General features: G+C 40.1%; 1 protein-coding gene across 1 annotated transcript in view; it reads left to right on the top strand.

Annotated features, from left to right (window-relative positions):
- Nucleotides 1–24,829, top strand: part of exoc6b (exocyst complex component 6B) — a 252,990-nt gene that overhangs the window by 85,709 nt on the left and 142,452 nt on the right. The window contains 6 exon segments of the mRNA XM_030162161.1: nt 5,900–5,983; nt 6,319–6,365; nt 12,037–12,128; nt 12,131–12,156; nt 12,247–12,318; nt 18,167–18,264. Coding sequence (XP_030018021.1) covers nt 5,900–5,983; nt 6,319–6,365; nt 12,037–12,128; nt 12,131–12,156; nt 12,247–12,318; nt 18,167–18,264 — 419 coding nt within the window.

Raw genomic sequence — 24,829 nt, 5'->3', positions numbered from 1 at the left:
GTAACATAAGAATCGAGCTAAGTAGAATAAAAAATAAAACTGAACAAAATATAGATACAAATTTCCAGTGTTGACAGTATGTATACGTATGAACCAAGTCTATTGAAGACCCAATAAGATAGTAGCGATGTAAATTAGATTAAGGGGATTTTTTTGGGTGTCCATCTGAAAACATTTAACCACTACTTTTATGTAACAAAGTGCTACTGTTACGACAAATGTAATGCAAGTAAAGGTACAACATGAAGTAAAGTATCTACAAATACCATACTTTCCGGGCTATAGAGCGCACCTGAATATAAACCGCACCTGAATATAAGCCGCACCCACCAAATTTTAAAAGAAAAACATATTTGTACATATATAGGCCACACCTGACTATAAGCTTGCAGGTGTCCATGGTGTAACATGAGATATTACACAGACAGATGATTTAAATATTTATTTCTATCCCTTCACTGCTTTTTCCAAACAGTGGCTGTAACATGGCAGTAAACGGCAGGAACATGGCTGGTTCAAAATCCAGAAAAGTCATCGATCTGTATCTTCATCTTCCTTCTGCTCATTAAACCACTGCAGTCGTCTTCTTCAGTGTTGGAAGTTGAACATCTCACAAAGGCTCCGTCACACTCCTTCTCCGTCTCTCTTCTGTTGTCTCTCATTGTCTCTTCCGGGCTGCAGCTCTATTTCCTTCTTTACAGACACATCGATTGCTTTTAACTTCAAAGCTGCATCATATGCATTTCTTCGTGTGTTTTCCATGATGGGGGTTTGTGCATGACACGCAAAATGATTAAGTTCAGCTTCAAACTTCTCTTCATCACCTCTTCCACCTGTCTGTCTTGCTTTTGTGCTTCCTGCTAGAGCGCCCCCTGGAGGCCGTTAGCCCGTAAGCATCTATACTCAAGCCACATTGTTGGATAAGCCGCAGGGTTCAAAACATGAGAAAAAAGTAGAGGCTTATGGTCCGGAAAGTACGGTACTCAGAGACTGTTCTCCACTGAGTCTGGTGAAACTTCAAAGACACTGAAACACAGTCGACTGTTTGTTCAATGAACTAAAGGTCTATTTTTACTGGTGTATCTCCTGTCTATCACGGCCATCGCTGGTTGCGATCACCACACATGTCCATATTATGTCACTGACAGACCTCAGAGCTCAAAGGTCAACAGAGGAGATATATATATGTGTGTGTGTGTGTGTGTGTGTGTGTGTATTGGTGGTCTGGTCTGTCGGTAAAAAGCACAAGTGTGTCCCTATCTGTCCAGTCATATGTTCTTATCTGTGAGCTCACTGTCCACCACAGGCTCTGTTTTCAGCTTCAGATAGGCCACGCAGGGACACAGTCACAGGTCACAGATAAGGGTGAACATATCGCTGTGTAACGGACGGAAAACCAGGAGTTAATGCAGTTTGACATGTGATATGGCACAGGTGTCAAATATGAGGCCCGCGGGCCAAATCCAGCTCACTAAAGGATCCAATCTGACCCGTAGGATGAATTTGTGAAATACAAAAATTACACTGAAGGTATTTGCTATCAAGGATGTCAAAATCATTTTAATTCATATTCCACATACAGACCAATTAGATCTCAAGTGGGTCAGAACCCAGTAAATACTATCATATTAAACCTTTAAATAATGCCATCCATCCATTATCCACCGCTTATCCGGGCCGGGTCCGGGAGTAACAGTCTAACCAGGGATGCCCAGACTTCCCTCTCCCCAGACTCCTCCTCCAGCTCTTCCGGGGGGACCCCGAGGCATTCCCAGGCCAGCCGAGAGACATAGTCCTCTCCAACCGTGTCCTGGGTCCTTCCCCGAGGTCTCCTCCCGGTGGGACATGCCCGGAACAACCTCCCCAGGGAGGTGTCCAGGAGGCATCCGAAACAGATGCTCGAGCCACCTCAGCTGGCCCCTCTCAACGCGGAGGAGCAGCGGCTCTACTCTGACCTCCTCCCTGGTGACCGAGCTCCTCACCCTATCCCTAAGGGTGCGCCCAGCCACCCTGCGGAGGAAACTCATTTCGACCGCTTGTATCCGGGATCTTGTCCTTTCAGTCATGACCCAAAGCTCATGACCATAGGTGAGGGGAGGAATGTAGATTGACCGGTAATCCAGAGCTTCGCCTCTCGCTCAGCTCCTTCGTCACCACAACCAACCGGTACAGTGACCCGCATCACTGCAGACGCTGCACCGATGTGTCTGTCAATCTCATCTTTCCCTCACTCGTGAACAAGACCACAAGATACTTAAACTCCTCCACTTGGGGCAAAGACTCCCCACTGACTCGGAGAGGGCAGACCACCTTTTTCCAGTCGAGAACCATGGCCTCAGATTTGGAGGTGCTGATCCTCATCCTGCTCGCTTCACACTCGGCTGCAAACCGCCCCAGGGCACGCTGAAGGTCCAGGTTCGATGAGGCCAACAGGACAACGTCATCAAAAGCAGAGATGAAATCTGTGGTCCCCAAACCGGACCCCCTCCGGCCCCTGCTGCGCCTAGAAATTCTGTCCATAAAAATTATGAACAGAACCCTATAATAATGAAAACTGCAAATTTTCTCTTTGTTTTAGTGCAAAAAAGTAAAATTACATGAAAATGTTTATATTGAAAAACTGTTATTTTACAAAAATGTGAAAACCTGAAATGTCTTAAGATAAGTAAATGCAATTGTACCAATATTCTGCCTGTTACTAATGTTTCGTGCATTTGTAATTGTAATGTCAGTTGTAATGCACATGTGTAATGATAAACTGATAATCTGAGGCAGAATATTGTTAAAATTGGACTTGTTTTCTTAAGATGTTTCCAGTACTTCATGTTATTCAGAGTTTTGTAGATGTTAACATTATCATAATTAATTGTACTTTTTTCACTGTTATTATTTACTGGTCCGACCCACTTCAGATCATACTGGGCTGAATATTGCCCCTGTGCCCCTGAACTGAAATGAGTTTGACACCCCTGTGATACAGCGACAGGACACACCACACTTGAAGTCCTGAAAAACACACTTGCTGCCTCTGTATGACCTTCTCTAAACTTTCCTGTCATTCGGCGGTTACAGTATAATCTCTGGTTTTATACCTCATTAAACTCCTCCACCCTCAAAATCAGTAAAAGCCACAAACGGAATAAATATTTGGCTGAGTACCTGCGTCTTCACACTGTGTTTGTGATTTAATGGTGTGAGGTGGTAATTCTGAACAGTTAAATACAGCATTACAAACGGAAATATGGAGCTGAAGTTATTATGTGAAATGATCTGGCTGAAGGTTATCTGTTATTTTCCAGATGTTGAGTCTTAGAAAACCAAATTATAGCTGAGCCGTTCTGTTTTAATGGCATTAAAAAGTATTTATGTATAATAGAGAGCGGTAAATGCGGGCTTTTGTTACCATAGTTTATTCTGTGTATAGTGTAAGTTAAGTGCGACATAATGTTTTAATCAGTAGTTAGTAAATCAGTTATTTATCATTTAGTTTCCCAAAACTGTGGTTGTAATTGAGAGAACTGAATGAGACTGAAGGATAGTGGACACATCTGATAGACCTTATGTGCCTTGTTTTTATCATGTCTGCCCAGGAGATGTGTCATGGCATTTGTTGATCTTATTCAAAAACTGTCAAACGGATTCTCATGACAGTAGGTGGAGGAGTGTTTGGTCCCAGTAAAGAACCCCAGTCTGTCGGTTCCCCAAGACGTTTAAACATGTTCTCAGAAATGACGTGATGGAAGGGCTTAAATGTTCACTTGGGTTTCTAGATCATAGGCCAAGGTTGCTGTGACTTCACTAAACATATTCTATATTTACATTAGGGATGCACCGGATACCAGTATCAGGTTGGACCACAAAAGCAGGTTGGGAAAACAAAAAAACAAAAAACACGACTCGCACATCACTAACACAAAGCTAAGACTGAGGGAAGAAGATGACTCAGAGTAGGAACTAAACTGACTGTGATGTAGAAAAAACTGGTGGTCTCAGTAATGTTCTGTGAACCATGGAAGCACCACCAGTACTGAAAGAATACTTGTGGACAGACAGTGGGTTTGGATTATTCTGTTCATTCATTTCATTAATGCGCTCTTTTCTCTACATGCTGTGTCTTTTCTGCCTCCGTCTGACCCTTTTCCACCTTTAATGTTGTTCACTTACATTTAAAAGAAAATTCCAGGTGTGAACCTGTGTTTTGTTTTGGTTAAATGTCTGAGAAGGACTGTTGATGCTTGTGTCAGTTTTTTCATTCTGCTCTTTACTGTACATTGTTCATGTTCCAGTGAATGTTAGCACAAGTTGCTCATTGTTGAATGGCTGTGTGTCTGTTGTTCTTCCGCTGTCAATGTGATGACGTCATCATACGACAAGTCGACTTAACTTCGACTTTATTGACAAATAAGTCAATCTAAAAAAACTGAAGTCACTAATGCCCTATTACAGACAGTGGACAAAGGGACTTCAAGATCTCCAGAGATGGTCTTGTAACCTTGAGATTGTTCATGTTTCTCCACAGTTTTGCTTGCTTCTTCAGTCCTCAGATAATTCTGGGCTCTTCTTTCTGCTCTCCATGCTTAGTCTGACATCACAGGCTCATGACACAAAGGTGAGTCTGCTTTTATACATTCTAACCTGGTTCAGGTGTGATGTCTATATTACAAACACCAGTGACTTACCACAGGGGAGTTTAAACAAGCATCACATGCTTGAAATAAAATGATTAACCACAGTTTTAAAAGGGTGCCAATAATTCTGTCAAGTCTGTTTTTTTGGAGGTTTTGTGTCAAATTATGTCGAATTCAGCTTTTTTCTTCTCCTTTGTTGTGTTGTTCCAATCCACACAAGGAAATAAACATGTGTATACCACAACATTTGTAACTCCAACAATTTAAGGGGGAAATGCATTTTTTTTAATCTAGAAAAATTCCAGGGGTGCCAATACTTCGTCCATGACTGTAAATGGGCAAATATCTAAAACAAGCTAACAGTCTGAGAGCAGTGTATGTCATGAATAATTACATAAAAAAAAAAAAGACCAATGTGACATCATCTAGAATGGTTTGTTTTTCTTTGTTTGTTGTGGAGCTGTTTTTCGTTTTTTTGTTTCTGATTTTTGGGTTTATGTATTCTTTTTTCTGTTGTTGTTTGGTATTATTGTTATTGTAATTGTTTGTATTGTGTGCTGTTGTTGAATTTTGTTTTTGTGTTGTGTTGAGTGTATGTACATCCTGTTTGTTTGAGCGAGTTGTGGGAAATTGGTGGTGTTTGTTTTTATGTTGTTAATGACCCCAGAAGAGTAGCTGCTGTGGTGTGCAGCAGCTAATGGGGATCAAACTAATAAACTAAGACCAATGTGACACAACTTTGCACCACTAAGCAGATCCACAGTATAAGTATTATTTCTCTACTGCCAAAGCTCACTGAACGAGCCAAAGAAGAGCTAAGATAGAGGTTGTATAATGAAGGGATGGTTATGAATGTTGTCATACCTTGGCTGGTTTGTGATCGTAACTTGGTTTATATGAATAAAGCTCCATCAGTTTGTGTTACATTGAAATGATTCTAACAAATGACCTTAGTGGGCTTAACAGGTTAGTGTTGGTATGTTCGAAGATGTGCAGCTGTGGAATATATGTCCAGTATTCAAAGAATGTCATCTTCATCAGAGTGGAAGGTATCGGATCTTCCACTAACCTCCTAAAGGGTCATGTTAGCGGATCAACCGTGTGACCGTTCAAGTCTTTTCATGTTACTTCCTTAAAATAGATTTGAGTTCATTTCATGCTCCTGATGGCATTAAGCAGACAGCTGACTCCCCCCCCCCCCCCCCCCCACACACACACACACACACACACACACACCACCGACTTGCTCTGACCTGTGGCTTGTGTTGTAGGGTTTGCGTGATGTGGTTTGAGACTACTACAGAAAACAGAGGAGGAAACAGGCCCGGCTCGTGCTGCAGCCCCACTCTAACATGGTATGACCCTTCACCCCCCCACTGTGTTTACATCCACACACTCCTAACTCCACTTTCCCCTCCACCTCCACACACACACACCTCTTTCCCTTACTCACACACAGTCCTTAATCTCAGTCTAATTTTGATGTATGTTGAATTCAGTAGTATGGACCAAGAGAAACATGTATTATCTAATAGAGGTGCATTTGTTTCCTTACATTATATGGGAGTATATGTCATCAATAGGCAAATCGATTCCATTGTTGTGCTAATTGCTTGTTTCCTTCTGTATTTTCTCTTGCTGTTGGACTCTTTTGTTCTCTCTTTTTCTTTATAAATTTCCTGTCATTCAGCATGAAACTCTGGAGGGATACCGGCGGTACTTCAATCAGATAGTTGGGTAAGTCTGTCCAAACTCACCTTTACTTCCACAAGTCACTCAACCCTCTGTCAGTTCAGTCCATTCACACATACATCTGCCCGCTTGTCCACCTTTATCTGACATACACGTGTTAGACTTTTTACCCCTCTGCCGAGGGGTATTGTAATTGTTTTGTCATCTGTCCATCCATCTGTCTGTCTGTCTGTACATTCAACAACGTAATCACATTCAGAGGGACAGATGTTCAATTTGAAGGACAGCTGAGAAGGTTGAACACTGATCCATTCCATGGAGAAATGAATGGACCATCCAACTGATCACCTAAACATGTCTGACAGAAATATGAAAAGAATGTAGTTTTGTTCTTTAATAAATGTAACATGTCCTTTTTGTGTCCATCCATGGTCTTATTTCTTAGTTTTACAGACATGATCAGGATAAAGGGGTCCACTTTGGAGATGATGGATATTTCTGTTTTGCTTCAGTAACTGAGTCATGCATCACTGAACATGGACCAAAAGGATTTCCTAGACATAATGATGCATTTGACTGAGACACACACACCTATTTATAAAATAAATCCAAAATGGGATAAAACAGACAGGAGACCAGAAACATTTTGGTGTCCAAAGGCAAACGTCATTAAGACCTCAAGATGTGTTTTTGGTTCTAACAGCTGCTAACTGAGAGAACACACTCAGATGCAGGTATAGTGGAAGCATCTGACTGAAGCTGGAGCTCTGCGTAAGACTGTCTTTCCATTCTTTATGCTACATTTGTCTTTTCTTCATCCACTCTTCCTCACATCATTTTATTCTGTCCATCTCGCCATCTAATGTTTTTGATTTGTCTTTATCTAAACCAGGGCTGGCAAACTCATTTTAGTTCAGTTCCACATTCAGCAAAATTTGATCTGCAGTGGGCCGAACCAGTAAAATGATAGCATAATAATATATAAATAATGTCAACTCCAAACTATTCTCTATGTTTTAGAGCAAAAAAAGTAAATTTCAATTATGAAAAGGTTTACATCTACAAACTGTCTTTTCAAAAGATCTGAATAACATGAACAAACTGAAAAAATAAGTCATTTTGACAATATTATGCTTCAGTTTATCATTTCCACATGAATATTATAATTTATGGATCGCAGTGGATCGACAAACACACATATTTCATATTTGTTCAGGTTATTCACATTTTTGTAAAATTGTATTTTGTTTTAGTTTAAATACATGAAAATATTTACATTTACTAACAGAAAAATTTGGAGTTGTCATTATTTCTATGTTATTATGATAGTATTTTACTGGTCCTGCGCACTTCAGATTGAATTGATCTGAATGTGGAACCTGAACTAAAAGGATTGTTAATTTCTTAGTGTAATTTTTGCATTTCGCAAATTCCTCCCAGGGGCTGGACTGAACCCTTTGGCGGACCGGATTTGGCCCCCGGGCCGCGTGTTTGACAGCTGTGGTCTAAACCTTCATCCATCCTTTGTGTATCAAAACCGTAGTTTTTGTCCTTACATTCATTCATCATTATATTGATTTGTACATCCACCCATCCCCTTTCATTTCATTTATTCATTTGTTCTTTCGTATCCTGCCTTGACGTGCTATGGGAATTATGGTAAATACTAGTTACGAACTTGAGAACTGCACACAAACACCCCTCTATTTTCCACTGGAGAATTGGGCTAAAATGTTGATGTGCGAGCTGCCGAGATAAAAAAGAACCTTTGAACTTTTCAACATGAAGCAGTATTTGCGAACAATAAACAATGCTTTTATTAACATTCTGCTGCTGTTAGCGGATGGTTTTTGCACATTTAGCACATGAATTAACACACAGGTGTCAAACATGGCGGCTGGGGGGGCCAAATCTGGCCCGCCAAAGGATTCAGTCTGGCCCCTGGGATAAATTTGTGAAATGCAAAATTACAATGAGGATATTAACAATCAAGGATGTTTATCATTTTAGGTCTATTCAATCTAAAGTGGATCAGATGAGTAAAATACTATCATAATAACCTATAAATAATGAAAGCTGCAAATTTTTCTGTTTAGTGTAAAAAAAAAAAAAAGTAAAATTACATAAAAATGTTTACTTTTACAGACTAGCCTTTTACAAAAATGTGAATATCTGAAATGTCTTAAGAGAAGTATGTGGGATTTTAATAATATTCTCCCTGTTATTTAATGTTTTGTGTATTTGTAGATCCACTGTGATCTGTAAGTTGTGATTCACATGTATAAATGATAAACTAAGGCATAATATTGTTGACATTGCACTTATTTTACTAAAGAATTTTCAGGTTGTTCATATTTGTTCATGTTACGTTCAAGTACAATTCGTAGATGTAAACATTTTCATTGCGGAATTTTACTTTTTTTCACATCAAAAGTTCTTATCCCATTATTTATATTATTTTACTGGTCCGGCCCACTTTAGATCAGATTAGGCTGAATGTGGAACTGAACTAAAATGAGTTTGACACCCCTGAGTTAACACGTCCAAAACTGTTTTACCCGAGTAGCAGGTCACGATAAGTTGTATTTCACCCATTTTCATTTTGCTGCGACAACAAAAGCACTTGAACACAATGCACTCATCATTTTGAATTCACAAGTCGAAGGACCATCGTCCCAAAAGCCCGTGAAGGCAGCCTTGGTTCCTCCACAGTCCTCCCATCCATCCCTCCATCTGCCTTTCTTGCTTCCTCTCACCAGTCTGTTCATCCGTTCATCTTTCCATTGTTATTCCTCTATGTACCTTGGCTGAAAAGGGCACAGTGAGAGACGGTGAGAAGGAGAAACTTTGAGTGAAAGCAAACATTTGGCGTTTAGCGACACCTCATTTCATTTCATTTGAGTGACTCCTGACCATTTTGACGTCTTTTCATCTCTCTGGTTGTTTTTTTTTTCTTTCCATTTCCAACCTCTGTGCCCATACTTGCCCCTCCTCTCCCTTAACTTTTCCTCTCATCCGTCACTCCATCCGATTCTCAATGTTGCATTCACACACACACACACACACACACACTTGGTGACGATTGATAGAGTGTGTGTGATGGCGGTTGGCTCTGTGCTGTTATTCCTTCTGTCTGTCTGACTGGAGCAGACGCTTCTATAAACACCGCTAAGGCTGGACGCTCATACATGAACAACACACACTCAGGCCTGTTATTCCCATTTGAACTACTGGAACGTGCCATCCATGTCTTTTACCCATTATTGTCTCTCTGTCGTTCAGTATCCTTTTTAGCCTCATTTATCCATCTGTCCCAACTCTTTGTTAGATTTTTAAGGTGCTAGAAGTGGGGTAGGGATGGGAATCGAGAACCGGTTCTTTTTGAGAACCGGATCCCAGTAGCTTGATTTCTTGGAATCGTTTGTCTTCCTGCTTAACGATTCTCCTTATCGGTTCCACCTTCATTGCGCATGCGTGATGACGTCACAACATACACTTCATTGTTTGGTCAGAACGTAGCCAACATGGTGTTGAGGAAGAAACGGTCTAAACAGACGATACCAGGTCCACTGGAACACTGTCAAAGCTTCCATGTCCTTCTAAAGGGTGGAATCCCTCCAGTCTGCTCAAACATTTGTCCACAGCGTGTGAATAATTTACAGGAATGTCACGTAATTGGTACGCTACTTAGCGGCACTTGTGAATGTGGTGGCAGAGTGAACACCAGGCCCAGTTCCGGTTCTGGTGTGGGCAACAAACGTACCCAATACAAGTTTCTGAAGGTAGGGGAAAGGAAATGAGGTGCACAACATCGGGAGACAAGTCGAGCCGAGTCGAACCTGTTCCACAATGTGGCAATAGAGGAATTAGTAAAGAGTCCTAAGTTTCGCTTTCACTGCATGCCACCCGCCCCCATTTTTAAAAATTTTTTGGTCATTATTTTTTAGAAGCTCTTGTCTTCATTCACAGGACTTATTTCTGTTTTCTGTGTCTAAAACCCATAATGAATCGTTGAAAAAAAAAAAACCAAAACACTTTTTAGTACGCTGCTCTGTCTGCCCGGAACCACAAAATACCTGAATCTGATCAAACTGGTGTCATTCTAGAAATGTAAAATAATGTTAAATATCTTGGAGGCAGGTACATCTGGTTGTAGTTGTTTTATTTTACTTGTATTTCTGTTACTTTTGCTGCTTCTTGTCTTGAACATGACACTCACAGATTTTAATCTCAGCAAAATTCATCGTGTTCATTTGACGATAAGAATTTAATAAGGAATAACATTGCCCCGCCACAGTGCGTCCTTTGTTTGTTCACACTCCATTTTTAACATCATAGTTCTGCTTACTTCAATGTAGTGGGTATGTGTATTATGTAATATAAATATGTATCCTTTCTTCAAGCAGGTGAAAAGAGTGATCTGGCTAAGATTATTATTTAGGTTTAGATTACTTTCAAGGTGTTTTGGCACAAGTTGAATTTACTTTACAGGTGCATGGAGAAGGAAAAACTGAAATAAGAATTCCAGAAGTAGTGGAAATGAATGTAGAAAATAGAACAGTTCACAAAAAAACAAAAAAATATATATATTATGACGGCGTGTTAGGGCCACATAAGAAAATAACAACACTTACCACTACAAGAATAAAGTCATAAAATATCAAGATAAAACCTGTAATTTTATGAAAATGAAATCGTCATATTTGAGAATAAAGCCATAATATTACGAGAAAAAAGAGGTAGGAAAATGCATTCGCTGTAACCCGGAAACTGTCATCACACAAGGCTTGAGGCTTACAATTTATAAATTATGACTTTTACTGCAGTATTGCAAATTATTCCTAAAATATTACAATTTAATCTCATAAAAGTATGGGTATTATTTTTGTTAAATTATAAGTTGTTTTTTTTTTACACTCTTATAATATTATGGCTTATTCTCGACATATTACGACTGTCTATTTTGTAGATGTTGCTCACATGACGAGTAACACAGTTAACAGCTGTATTTTTTTCCCATTACTGACACACATGACGTCAGTTTGGACTAATTCCTTAATGTGGGACACTGAGTCGAATCTGTTGTACAGAGTCATGTTTGACTGGTACCTGTAGGTGTAGTCAGTAGTCGATATAAAGGAAGCAACGAAAACCCCAAATGTTTTTGCTCAAAATTACACGACTTAACGTACAGCAGAGAGCGTGGTCATTTGGCATGTTATGAGCAGGTCTGAGCCGTGGTGAAGTCGCTCCGTCTGCGCTGTCATCGTAGTCCAATCCGTCGTCTGAGTGATCGGATCCTCAGGACAGGATCATGTGATCGGTTCCATGCGTGGTCGCTGCACTGTTTGTTTGAACCCAGAGGTGGACACTGAATGATGACACTGTCAGTTTCTGAGTCCCTGTTTTCAGTGAATAAACCTGTTCAGGTCATCACAGTTTGTCCACAGTTCATTCTGTAGTGACCAATGCTTCTATGTTTTAATATGAAGGGAACCCCAAACCAATGGCTTTAATATATCTGCAAATATACAGATTATTCTGACCCATCCATTTTTAATGCTGCTAGAGTATGGATGTATGTATGAATGTATGTATGTATATATATTAATTATGATGTAGTTTTATTTCTGTATTTTGTGACAGAAGGGGCCAAAGCTGTAGAAAAGTTTGAATAATTCCTTCTTTGTCTTTGTGTTGTTGTGCTGCGGGGCAGGTTCTTTGTGGTGGAGGATCACGTCCTTCACACCACTCAGAGTTTGGTCAACCGAGCATATGTGGAGGAGCTGTGGGAGTTGGCTCTGTCCAAATCATCGCTGCCCTGAGGACACACTCGGTAAGATGAAAATACACTGAAACAACCAAGACATGTGCAGTTCATCCCACTGGAGCTGCTGAACATGAACCCATTCCTCTGTGTCCTCAGTCCTACTGCGATGACCCGGACCTGGTGCTGGATCTGAAGAACCTCATTGTCCTGTTTGCTGATACGCTGCAGGTAAAATGAACAGGGAATAAAGCACAGGTGTCAAACGAACGGCCTGGGGGCCAAAACTGGACCACCAAAGGGTCCAATCCAGTCCACAGGATGAATTTGTTGCACTGAAGATATAAACAATGAATGACAATGACATTCACTGAGCAGAAGTAGGGATGTAACCAGAGGGGGGGTTGACACCCCCCCCCCCCCCCCCCCCCAACAAATCCCACCCCTGGGTACAAATACCAGCACATGTTCAAGCATTTGTCAACCTGGCATGAAATTGAATTCCAGGAATGTCAGGTGTTCAATGCCTGCAACGAGTGCTAACATTACTGGTCAACCAAGCTCCACTATGACCTGTCCAACTATTTTTTCTCCCACTCAAAAAAAAAAAAAAAAACGACTCAGGAAATTGATAGGAGAATTGATAAGGAATTGGATGGTAAGCAGAATCGACAATGGCATTGATATTGATCAAATCCTATCAATTCCCACCCTTATTATAGTGCATTGACCTGTGGAGAACCCTGGGTTCTAGATGTGGTCATTCTGATGCTGGGCCGAGCTGACTTTGGGAAAAGATGTTAATCTGCATTTTAATAAGTACTGACATCAAACTTGTTTGTAAATCATTCTTTAAAATTTAAATGACAGTAAATATATTAATACTGATATCTAGGGACTGAAGTTAGTAATGCATTGTTTCTGTTTTTAACTTCATTTCCCATCATGCAGTGTGGTACTGTGCTTCACATCAACCGTCATGGCCATAGCAACATGATTGTAAGACTTTTGTATTCCAAAATTACAAATATCTCCCCAAGTATTGGTCCTATCAACTTGCTGTTTTATGCTCGTGTCTTCCTTGACCTAATGCGTTGTCCTGTTTTTAAGCCTTCATTTCCCATCATGCAGTGTTTTACTGCACTTCTCATCAACTGTCTTCCTGTCCTCCCCCTGGCAACTGCTTAGCAACATGAATTAAATCAGTCCCTCCTGACTTTGAAAGGGGAATTTTAACGCATAAAGACCCAGCGCTACTTTTGCGGCAGTCCCCAAATGATTTTTTTCTCTTTTTTTAAGTTTTCTTAAGTGATTTATCACCATTATTCTAATACTATGCTCATTATATTGCATTCTTAATTAAAAATCAGATATTAATTTACTAATCTTGATTGATGACCATAAAAGCTCAAATTAAAGTTGTCAGTTATTATATCAAAATAGAGAAAATGGAGGAAAAAGTGACTTTTCTGGTAAATGTATCATTAACTGAACACAAACCCAGTGTGTCCATCCACTGGCATTGATCCAACTCCATGGGTTTTACTGGTGAATCAATGTTGGAGAAGATGACAATGTTTCCACGGTAACTAACTAAGAGCATCTGAACGTACAAATGGTCATATCTGATGACCATGAAAAGATGAATTGTATTTTACACCAATTATTGACATGGATTGATAGGATTAGTGGATCACAGGTATTTAACTTTTATATCAGTAAATGATTTTGGTCACCGGTGTATGTTTTGGTCTTTATGGGTTAAAGAAAGAAGGTATTTACTGTGGAGATGGGACTATTCCTCAATGTAGGAACCAAACTGGCCAGTTAAAAACCATCTCAGTTTTTCAGAACTGCACAGATACACACACACAAACGCTTTGAGACCTTCCAGGATTATAATATAGATGTTATGGTAAGTTTTGTTTTTCTTTTGCCTCGACTCAATCAAATGAAGGATTTGACCCAAGTCTCTCCATAAACATGACAAATATTCAGTAATTTAAAAGTACAAGGCTGCCAGTTGTAAAGGAAACTTCAAATAAACATAAATGTAACCTTTTGTAAAGAGAGGTTCATTATGTGATGTCAGTTGACCGGTTTATTGTAGGTATGATGGAGTGTGATGGAGGCGACAGAGGGGGATGTGGGTGAAAACAGATGGGAGGAACGGCTTCGAGATGAGTGAGATGAGAACGAGGAAGGGGAGAGTGATGACGGGATGGTCCAATGCCCAATAGTCATTCACATGAAATGATGAATTGCAGCTGAATGGCTGGATTCGACACCCTTGTCTTTTCTTTTTTTTCCTCCTCCTCCTCTTCCCCTTCATGGTTTTCCATCTGATCTCCTGTTATTTCAACTTGTTTCTCTTCATCTTTGGTGTTTTCATCTTTCAAGCCATCTGATCACTCCTCCCTCTCCTCCTCATGTCAAACACCTAAACACAAATGGAACTAGTGGTCTTTTTGATTTGCACAACGCTCTTTTTCTGGGGAATTTTCATTGTTTTTTTTGTTTTGTTTTTTTTTAAATTAGTTTAGAGTATATTTCCTTTACATATTAGCTCTTATTTCTTAACTTGATATTGTTACTTATCACACTTCCATGGATGCAATGTGAGACTTGACAGACTGTGCATTAAGGACATGGGGGGGGGGTTATTCCAACCACCAGTTGGACAGGACACCTGGTGGGTTTTTGGTTGAAGGTCTGACAGATTCTGGGTCTTGATTGGTCATGACAGCCTTTGATCAATGTGGTCCATTAGTGTTTGCAGTCAAGACTGGCTAGGACCGAGACCAAGATGCTGCTGAGACCAGAAGGTGTTAAGACCAAGACACTGCCAAGACCAGAAGGTGTTAAGACCAAGCCACTGCCGAGACCGGAGGGTGTTAAGACCAAGACACTGCTGAGACCGGAGGGTGTTAAGACCAAGACACTGCTGAGACTGAGGGTGTTAAAACCAAGACACTGCTGAGACCGGAGGGTGTTAAAACCAAGCACTGCCGAGGACCAGAGGGTGTTAAGACCAAGACACTGCTGAGACTGGAGGGTGTTAAGCACCAGACACTGCTGAGACCGGAGGGTGTTAAACCAAGACATACTGCCGAGATCAGAGGGTGTTAAGACCAAGACACTGCCGAGACCAGAGGGTGTTAAGACCAGAACATGTTGAGACCGGAGGTGTTAAGACCAAGACACTGCTGAGACTGGAGGGTGTTAAAACCAAGACACTGCCGAGACCAGAGGGTGTTAAGACCAAGACACTGCTGAGACTGGAGGGTGTTAAAACCAAGACACTGCCGAGACCAGAGGGTGTTAAGAACCAAGACACTGCTGAGACTGGAGGGTGTTAAGACCAAGACACTGCTGAGACTGGAGGGTGTTAAAACCAAGACACTGCCGAGACCAGAGGGTGTTAAGACCAAGACACTGCTGAGACTGGAGGGTGTTAAGACCAAGACCTGCTGAGACCGGAGGGTGTTAAAACCAAGACACTGCCGAGATCAGAGGGTGTTAAGACCAAAACTACTGCCGAGACCAGAGGGTGTTAAAACCAAGACACTGCCGAGATCAGAGGGGTGTAAGACCAAGACAATGTTGAGACCGGAGGGTGTTAAGACCAAGACACTGCCGAGACAAGAGGGTGTTAAGACCAAGACACTGCCGAGACCAGAGGGTGTTAAACCAAGACACTGCCTAGAGATCAGAGGGTGTTAAGACCAAGTACACTGCCGAGACCAGAGGGTGTTAAGACCAAGACACTGCCGAGACCAGAGGGTGTTAAGACCAAGACCATGTTGAGACCGGAGGGTGTTAAGACCAAGACGAGACCGAGACCAAGTGCAGGCCAAGACCGGAAACAGACCAGAGTTAGGAAGGGACATGAACATGCTCAGATGGTGGAGTGGGTCGTCCAATAACCAAAGGGTTGGCGGTTCGAATCCCGCTCTGTCCTAGTCAGTCCGTTGTGTCCTTGGGCAAGACACTTCACCCTCCCTTCCTCCAGTGCCACTCACAGTGGTGTTTGAATGCGTATGAATGTTTGGCTGTGGTCGAGGGGCAGTTGGCGCAAATTCGCAGCCACATTTCTGTCAGTCTGCCCCAGGGCAGCTGTAGCTACAAATGTAGTTTACCACACCAGAGGGAGAATGTGAGAGTGAATGAATAATGGGTTCAATAATGTAAAGTGCTTTGAGTGACCAAAAAAGCGCTGTATAAATCTAATCCATTATTATTATTATCATTATTATTATTATTATTATTATTATTATTATTATTATTATTATTATTACTCATATCAGCTGTAGAGTAAAAGGCATTGGTGTAAAATGTCATGACTTGTTAAATCAAATTCATGTTCTCTTTTCTATGATATTGTCAATCAATCATATTTTATTTATATAGCATCAAATCATAACAAAAGTTATCTCATGACACTTTACATATCGAGTTGGTCGAAACCAGACTCTAAGCCAATTTACAGAAACCAACTGAATCCTCCAGGAGCAAACACTTGTGACTGGTGACAGTGGAAGGAAAAACTTCCCTTTAACAGCAGAAACCTGGAGCAGACCCAGACTGAGGAGGATGGACGACTGCCTTGACCAGTTGGGATTAAAGAGAGAGAGTCAAGGAGGAGAAAAAAGAGAGAGGCGATAGAGATAGAGAGAGACTGGGGGAGAGGGGAAGAAGGGGGGAAGTAGGGGGAGACACATGGATGGAACTGATGCACAGAAACTGAACCAGAACTGTTAAAAGTAGATCAGCTGGTGTTAGTAGAAGTACTAGAAACCAGAACAAAGGTCCATGACTGTGAATACTACTACTACAAATACAAGTACTAACAGTGGATATACTAATATTATAACAGTTAGTACAAATAATAGAAAACCTCTACCATCTATGGAACTATATAATAAACACTATCATAACTATATGGATAAGTGAGTGATGACGATGAAGGCAGGAGAGAGGCAGGAGCACAGCAGCAGGTCCAGAGATGATCCAGGGAAAACCTGTGATGATCCTGGGATGATCCTTCTGGCTTTCATTTGAAATCACCCAGATTTGTCACAGTTCAGTGTGAGGCCTATATTTCATGAATGGAACACTCCCTCTAGACCTGATGGAAAATGATATCCTCGGCTGTCCTCTCCTGTGACCAGTTTATCAAAACCTACGTCAAGGGAAAGAGATGGGATGGATGAGGTCGATGGGATTCTGCATCTGGATTGTTTTAAGTGAAATGTGTTTTTGTCTTAGAGTTTGTTTTAAAATAGATGCATCTGACTGGTTGCATTTGAGGAGGGTACGTAATAAATAATGATACTGTCTGTGATGATGCGGTTTTTGTACAAATGCCATTAAGTCCACTATGTCAGAGACCAAGAAGGACCGAGACCACAAAAATTGGTCTCGGGACCAAGACCAGTCTTGAATACATGTACATAAAATGGATGGATGGATGGATGGATGAATGGATGGATGGATGGATCTTATTTTGAACATAAGTAAGCAAAGAAATGACCATTTAAACAGGACACTCTAATATACTGAAGGAAATAAATCAACCAAAAATCAAAAAACAAATGTCACATAATGTAGAACTATTTCACTGTGGCTCTTTAACAATACTTTATGTCTGAAAAGGAGTAGGAAGAAGCTGAGCGTATGTCGTCCAACGTGAGAGTAAGAATAGTTTATTGTTCTGTTCTAGATATCCTGTATTGTTTATTATCCATATCGCTCTCTTTTGAAGTGTGCATAATGGTTTTAGTTTAATTTAGTTCTTTGTTTATTTGACAGGGACAACATACAATTTTACAATTGCACCAGAGTTAGCTAGCAGCTAAATTGCATCTGTAGTCCCTGGGCAGGTAACAATACAGTGATAAAACCATAACAATATATACAAAGTCTATTAAACAGGTAGACAAACAACTAAGACAACGTAAAAACAATACATTAAAGTTATAATTACAGTTGTAAGTATTTGTAAGTGTTTGCCCATACTTTTGTAAGTCAAGTATTGGACTCCACTCACCAGTGTTTGTGTGTTTTGGTTTCCCTGCAGGGATATGGATTCCCAGTATCACAGCTGTTTGACATGTTACTGGAGATGAGGGAACAGTACGGAGAAATCCTGCTCAAGAAGTGGAACATTACCTTCAGGTACTGGTGGACATCTGTGCACAATGTTGTACAGTGTGGGCCTTCTTTCTGCTCCTCCATCCTCCCTGTCTAAATATAAAAAAAGAGTCTCTGTCCTCAGTCCTGTTGGACTACCTTTGTCCTGTGTCTGTCCTCAGTCCTGTTGGACTACCTTTGTCCTGTGTCTGTCCTCAGTCCTGTTGGACTACCTTTGTCCTGTGTCTGTCCTCAGTCCTGTTGGACTACCTTTGTCCTGTGTCTGTCCTAAGTCCTGTTGGACTACCTTTGTCCTGTGTCTGTCCTCAGTGTCTGTCCTCAGTCTGTTGGACTACCTTTGTCCTGTGTCTGTCCTCAGTCCTGTTGGACTACCTTTGTCCTGTGTCTGTCCTCAGTCCTGTTGGACTACCTTTGTCCTGTGTCTGTCCTCAGTCCTGTTGGACTACCTTTGTCCTGTGTCTGTCCTCAGTCCTGTTGGACTACCTTTGTCCTGTGTCTGTCCTCAGTCCTGTTGGACTACCTTTGTCATGTGTCTCTGTCCCTCTGGTCCAGTCAGTGTCCTGGTTCTGTCCTCTGTAGACTGATAACCTGTCCCCCTGCTGACACAGTACTGTAGACACAAGAGGACAATGAGTTCATGGAACGGTGTCCATGATTGGATCTGGGACGACATGTCCTTACTGCTGATTGGAACAGGACAAATGCTGACATCTGATTGGCTCTTTGGAAATAGACACACCCATATTTACTGCCTCAGTACTGTGGACGTAGACGGTTGCCAAATAAAAACACCAGGATGGATGACCCTAGTGCTGTTTCATACTGTCACAGAAAACTGATGCTGTCCTTCCATGGTTCCTGTTTAGACGAGCAGTAGAGTTTTAGAGTCACGTCCAGATCACAGCTGACAGAATCTGTTCAGCAATGGGTGAACAATCACAGCTTCTAGTCACATATTTACCACCACCACCCCCCAACACCTGTCTGAAAACGCCTGTGATTCGACAAAATCTGGGCTCCATTGGACCAGTTTACTACAGCCTGAGGACATATGAGGACATATAAATGCAAAAGTATGTTTTCCACTCAGAATTACAAAATGCTGAGCAGTGATTATGACATTTTTGCCCAGTGACACTGAACCGTATCATGCGCTGCATATTTAAAGGTTTGCTTCCAATGAAAGAGCATTTCTGCATACATTTGGAAAGGATTCCAGGGTCTCCATTAAGTCCAGGGGTAGCTCTGTAAGTTCTGTGGTGGTGCACTGAATAAACCTGTGCCTGGAATCGGCTGGTTTTCACACATTTCCAGAAGTGTTACCATACCATTACACCCACACCCACACACTACACAACTAATTAAATAGCAGTATCTGCATGAATAGTTACACACTAGGACAGGGGTGTCAAACTCCTTTTAGTTCACGGGACAGATTTCAGCTAAATTTGATCTGAAGTGGGCTGAACCAGTAAAATAATAACATAATATATAAATAATGTCAACTCCAAACTTTTCTCTGTGTTTTAGAGCAAAAAAAGTTTATTTACATTCTGAACAGGTTTTCATCTACAAACTCTCCTTTCAAGGATGTGAAGAACATGAACAAACTGAAAAAATAAGTGTAATTTTAACAATATGGTGCACTAGGAGAACACTGCAGTTTAAAAGTCTAGATTCAGGAGGATTTGTGCTGGTCTAATTGGTAATATTTTAACTTAATGGGAAAAACATGCAGAGTGACAGTTGGTATTTGGTTTTTTTTGTCGTTGTTTTTTTTATTAATTGTAGGTTAAATTGCCTTTGAACTGGAAAAACTACACATCCTAATGAGTAACCTGTGCTTTTTTCACAAATGAAAATAGGCTCAAAGTGTGATAATTCCTACAATAATCACAATATGTCTTTTTACCTCGGCCAGGGAGCGGCGGAGGTTATGTTTTCATTGCGGTTTGTCTGTTTGTTTGTTTGTCTGTTAGCAAGATAACTCAAAAAGTTATGGACGAATTTTCATGAAATGTTCAGGAAATGTTGATACTGGGACAAGGAACAAATGATAAAATTTTGGTGGTGATGATTTGGTTGATGGTGACTGATCTGCCTTGGCGGATGTGTGCGCTCTCTGAGTGCGTTTCTAGTTTTTTACTGAATCATGCAGGCCTACATGGAAGTCAAATAAACATCTTGTGTGCGTCTCTGTGACAGTGGTGTCAGGCTTCAATAAATTCTTGACTAACTAGAAAAAGCACTTGGAGGAGAGCGCAGACCTCCGCCAAGGCAGAGCAGTGCCCCCCTGAAATTTTTCCTTAAATTTTCGTCAAAATCTGTCCATAAATTTTTTGAGTTATCTTGCTAAACAGACAAACAAACAAACAAACAGACAAACCCTGATGAAAACATAACCTCCCTGGTGGAGGTAATAAAAAGGGCAGAATCCTGTCTGAAGTTTACCCCATAAGGTCTTATTTGGATCAAGTGTTGGAGGTGGAGGTAATAATGTTCCAGTGAATTTTCAGCTGGATCATATTTGATACATAAAACTGATTTAGTTCAAGATTTGTTTGAGTGAAAGTCGTTCTTTAACTTGGTGCAAATTTAGAGAAAATTTATAAGTCAAGTTAGAGTTATTTTATTGAACATAAGATTGAGTTTTCCACTGAGGAACAGTTACAAAAGTCCTTATCTGTATAGTTATTTAGAATTTATAGAAAGAAAGAAAACTGTAATCTGCCTGAAATGTAACTGACAGCTTGTACTAAAAATGGAAATCTGAATCAGCCAGAAAACGTGCAACTGGTGCAGCTGTAGATCTGTTCTCTGTTACCTCATATGCCCAGTAAGAGGAAATATGAGGAGGAATAGCTATACTTTCTGGGAAACTCACCATGTTCAGATTTATGGCTTTGTGATGGCCCAGGAAGTGTGACTCTTGGGAAAACTCCGGGACTTCACTTCTTGGGGATGTTTAAGTTCCTAGAAATTCAGTTAGAAAAGTGCCTTTTGAGAAGCATTTGGGTCACACTTTGTTTGTTTACATGTGGGTGTAAACGGAGTCATAAGGTCAGAGGAGGGAACGTACGACGCACACACACAGTTTCAGACCCATGTGAAGTTTGTGGGAAACGTCTTGGTTTTTTGAACTTTTATGACCAGCCAGAGAGGAAGTGTTTTAAAGCGACGTCCGGAACATTTTCTGCCCTTCAGAGTGGGTAGTACCCCGGCAAGAGGTGTGTGTGGGTGTGTCTGTGTGTGTGTGTGTGTGTCTGTGTGTGTATATATATATATATATGTGTGTGTGTGTGTGTGTGTACGTACCATTGTTTCACCATTGCTTTTGTTCATTTACACCGTTGGGACTTGGGCAAACAAACACACACTGCCTTCTCCTTCCTCACTCTGCTTCTTGCACTGTCCCTCTCTTTCTCTCACACACACGTACACACACACTTACACACACACACACACACACACACACACACACACACACACACACACACACACACACACTAGGGAAGCCACAGGAATGTTGTGTTGTATTGTTGGTAAAAGAGCGCTCTCCGGTTCACGGCCTCTCCATGGAACGTTGGAACGTCCGAAGTCCGGAGTGCCAACAAGAACAGGAGGGGTGAAAGAGGGGAGGAGGTGGGTCAAGAAAACCTCAAGAATCAGAATGACCCCCAATGGGATGTGAGTGTGTGTGTGTGTGTGTGAAGGAAATGCTGATGACATTTTAGTTGTGCTTTAAGACCTAAAAATGTAGAGGAGTATTGTAACAGTCTGACCTTTGAACTTTACGGTGCAGTCGTGCAGTGGAATGGTTTATAGCGAGGCTGTCAAACTCATTTTAGTTCAGTTCCACATTCAGCTAAATTTGATCTGCAGTGGGCCGAACCAGTAAAATAATAACATAATAATATATAAAAATTGTCAACGCCAAACTTTTCTCTGTTTTAGAGCAAAAAAAGTAAATTTACATTTTGAATAGGTTTACATCTACAAACTATCCTTTCAAAAGATGTGAATAACATGAACAAACTGAAAAAATAAGTGTAATTCTAACAATATTCTGCCTTAGTTTATCATTTCCACATGTACATTTTAACTGACAGATCACAGTGGATCTACAAACACACAAAACATTTAGTAACAGACAGAATCTTGTTAAAATTGTACTTCTCTTAAAACATTTCAGGTTGTTCATATTTATTCAGGTTATTCACATTTTTTTATGAAATTATATGAAAATATTTACATTTACAAAGAGAAAAATTTGGAGTTGTCATTATTTCTCTGTTATTATGATAGTATTTTACTGGTCCTGCCCACTTCAGATTGAATTGGTCTGAATGTGGAACCTGAACTAAAAGGATTGTTTATATTTTAGTGTAATTTTTGCATTTCACAAATTCATCCCAAGGGCTGGACTGGACCCTTTGGAGGGCCAGATTTTGTCCCCGGGCCACATGTTTGACACCTGTGGTTTATAGTCTTGCTATTATACCGTTATTAAAAACAGGACACATAATCTACTGGTGTAAATACAGGGTTATTACATGTAAAACAAGCACTTTCAGACTTTTATGTTCTTTACTTCCGTCTCCTGTGGACGATAGCGCAGGTCATCCACTCCGTCGTAGGCCTGATCAAAAGGGAAAAATATGGTTCGGAGCAAGTTGAACCAGGATTCAGTTTACGTCACTTTACCATGAAAACAGCATTTTTCAAAACATTGGGACTAATAGAATGAAGTTACACAAGGATCTGAAAAAAGAAAAAAACAGAACGGAACTAAAATTAGGCAAATTAACAAAATGTTTGATGCATGACCTGATGAAGGGAGACGATGATGATGATGATGATGGTGATTAGGGGTGTAAGAAAATATCGGTTCTGCAATATATTGCGATATGTCATTTCACAATACTGTATTGATATTAAAAAGTACTGTATCGATATTTTAAAATATTTATTCAAATGCAGATATTGAGGAGGTTCATTTTTGTTTTTCTTTATTGTTTATATCTTATTTATTATTATTTAACACTCTTTTTATTAAATGTTAGTACCTTTGTTGGGATCGCACCAAAATACTGTTCTGATGTTAGTTGTGAACTAATAGAATCTGAACATTTGAACAGGATCTTAAACTGTAATGTCTGTAAAACAGAATTTCAGTTTGAACACAGGAACATTTTGTGATAGAACATTAGATCCTGTTGTGATCAAATAAAAATGTGTTTACTATTTGTGCAGATTTCTGCTGTAATTCAATTCTTCAAGGAAATAATCATTCAAAAAAAGAAACAAAAAATTGCCTTTTTAACAGCATCATGATATATTGTGATATATCGTATCATGATCCTATTGTGATTTGTATCATATCACCAGATTCTTGCCAATACACAGCCCTAATGATGATGATGATGATGATGATGGTACGTGACTAAAACTTTGGTGTGAAAACAAAGCTAAGTGACTCAGACCAAACGTATGAAATGAAACCAACACTTGAACCTCATTATCGCTGATGAAACCCAAAAACTAAAATTAGCAGTGAGAAAAAAAAAACAAAACAAGTTCAGCTCTTTCAGACTTAGAACTACTTCAGTGGCAACTTGTAAATTAATTTTTAACTGCATTCATTCTATCTATCCTCTGCATTTTGCATTTTTCAGTACAAATTCAGTATTTTCCTATAATTAATTTACCAATCATATGGACATGCATAAAATCTCAGAGTAAATCCAAAGGTCATTATTATCAAAAGAAAGAAAAATGAGCAAATTTCATGTTTAACTGAGTTTAGAAACAATTGTGTGCAACCAAACTACATGTGAATGTTCAAAACAGACTCATCTGATGCCGTTGAAAAGCTGTTAAACTGCATTTTAACCTGATTTGTTTCAATATATTGATAGGATTATAGTTCTGGAGTCCACAAACATTGGACAGTAGATGCTTTTGGTCACTGGTGGTGGTTTTAGTTCTTTGGAGGTAACAGTGAAAATTAGATAAAAAACAAAACAAAACCATACTGAAACAGAAAAATAACTACAGGTACATGAATTTGATTTTCATTTCTCCCTTTAAAAAAACGTACACTGTAACGAAGTATAAACAAATACAACATTTCTGTTGTTTGAAAAAAAAAAAAAAAAAAACTAAATTAAGTCGAGGTCTCACACCAAGGTGAAAAACTAAACTAAAACAAAAAACATTTACAAAACAAGAAAAGCACTCGGAGAGCGCAGACCCCCGCCAAGACAGATCTGCCCCCCCGATCACCACCAAAGTTTAATGATTTCGAGTTATCTTGCTAACAAGCAAACACACAAACAAACAAGCAAACACAAACAAACAAGCAAACACACAAAGCAAAGTGATCACAATACCTCCTGGCAGAGGCAACTATCATAACTATAATTACAGCATGACTGTGTTTATTTGATAAGATCATACTGTGATCTATTTGGCATCAGTGCAGTTTAGGGATGCAAATTATTGATTAATCCATTAATCATTAGTTGGTTGACCTTATTGATCAATTAACAATTAATTGATGAGCGGCGATTTTCCTGAGAACCAGAAT

The sequence above is a fragment of the Sphaeramia orbicularis genome, chromosome 18 (assembly GCF_902148855.1).
Source record: "Sphaeramia orbicularis chromosome 18, fSphaOr1.1, whole genome shotgun sequence".
Lineage (NCBI taxonomy): Eukaryota > Metazoa > Chordata > Actinopteri > Kurtiformes > Apogonidae > Sphaeramia > Sphaeramia orbicularis.
The sequence above is the reverse complement of the archived record's forward strand: the minus strand, read 5'-3'. Positions and strand labels throughout refer to the sequence as shown.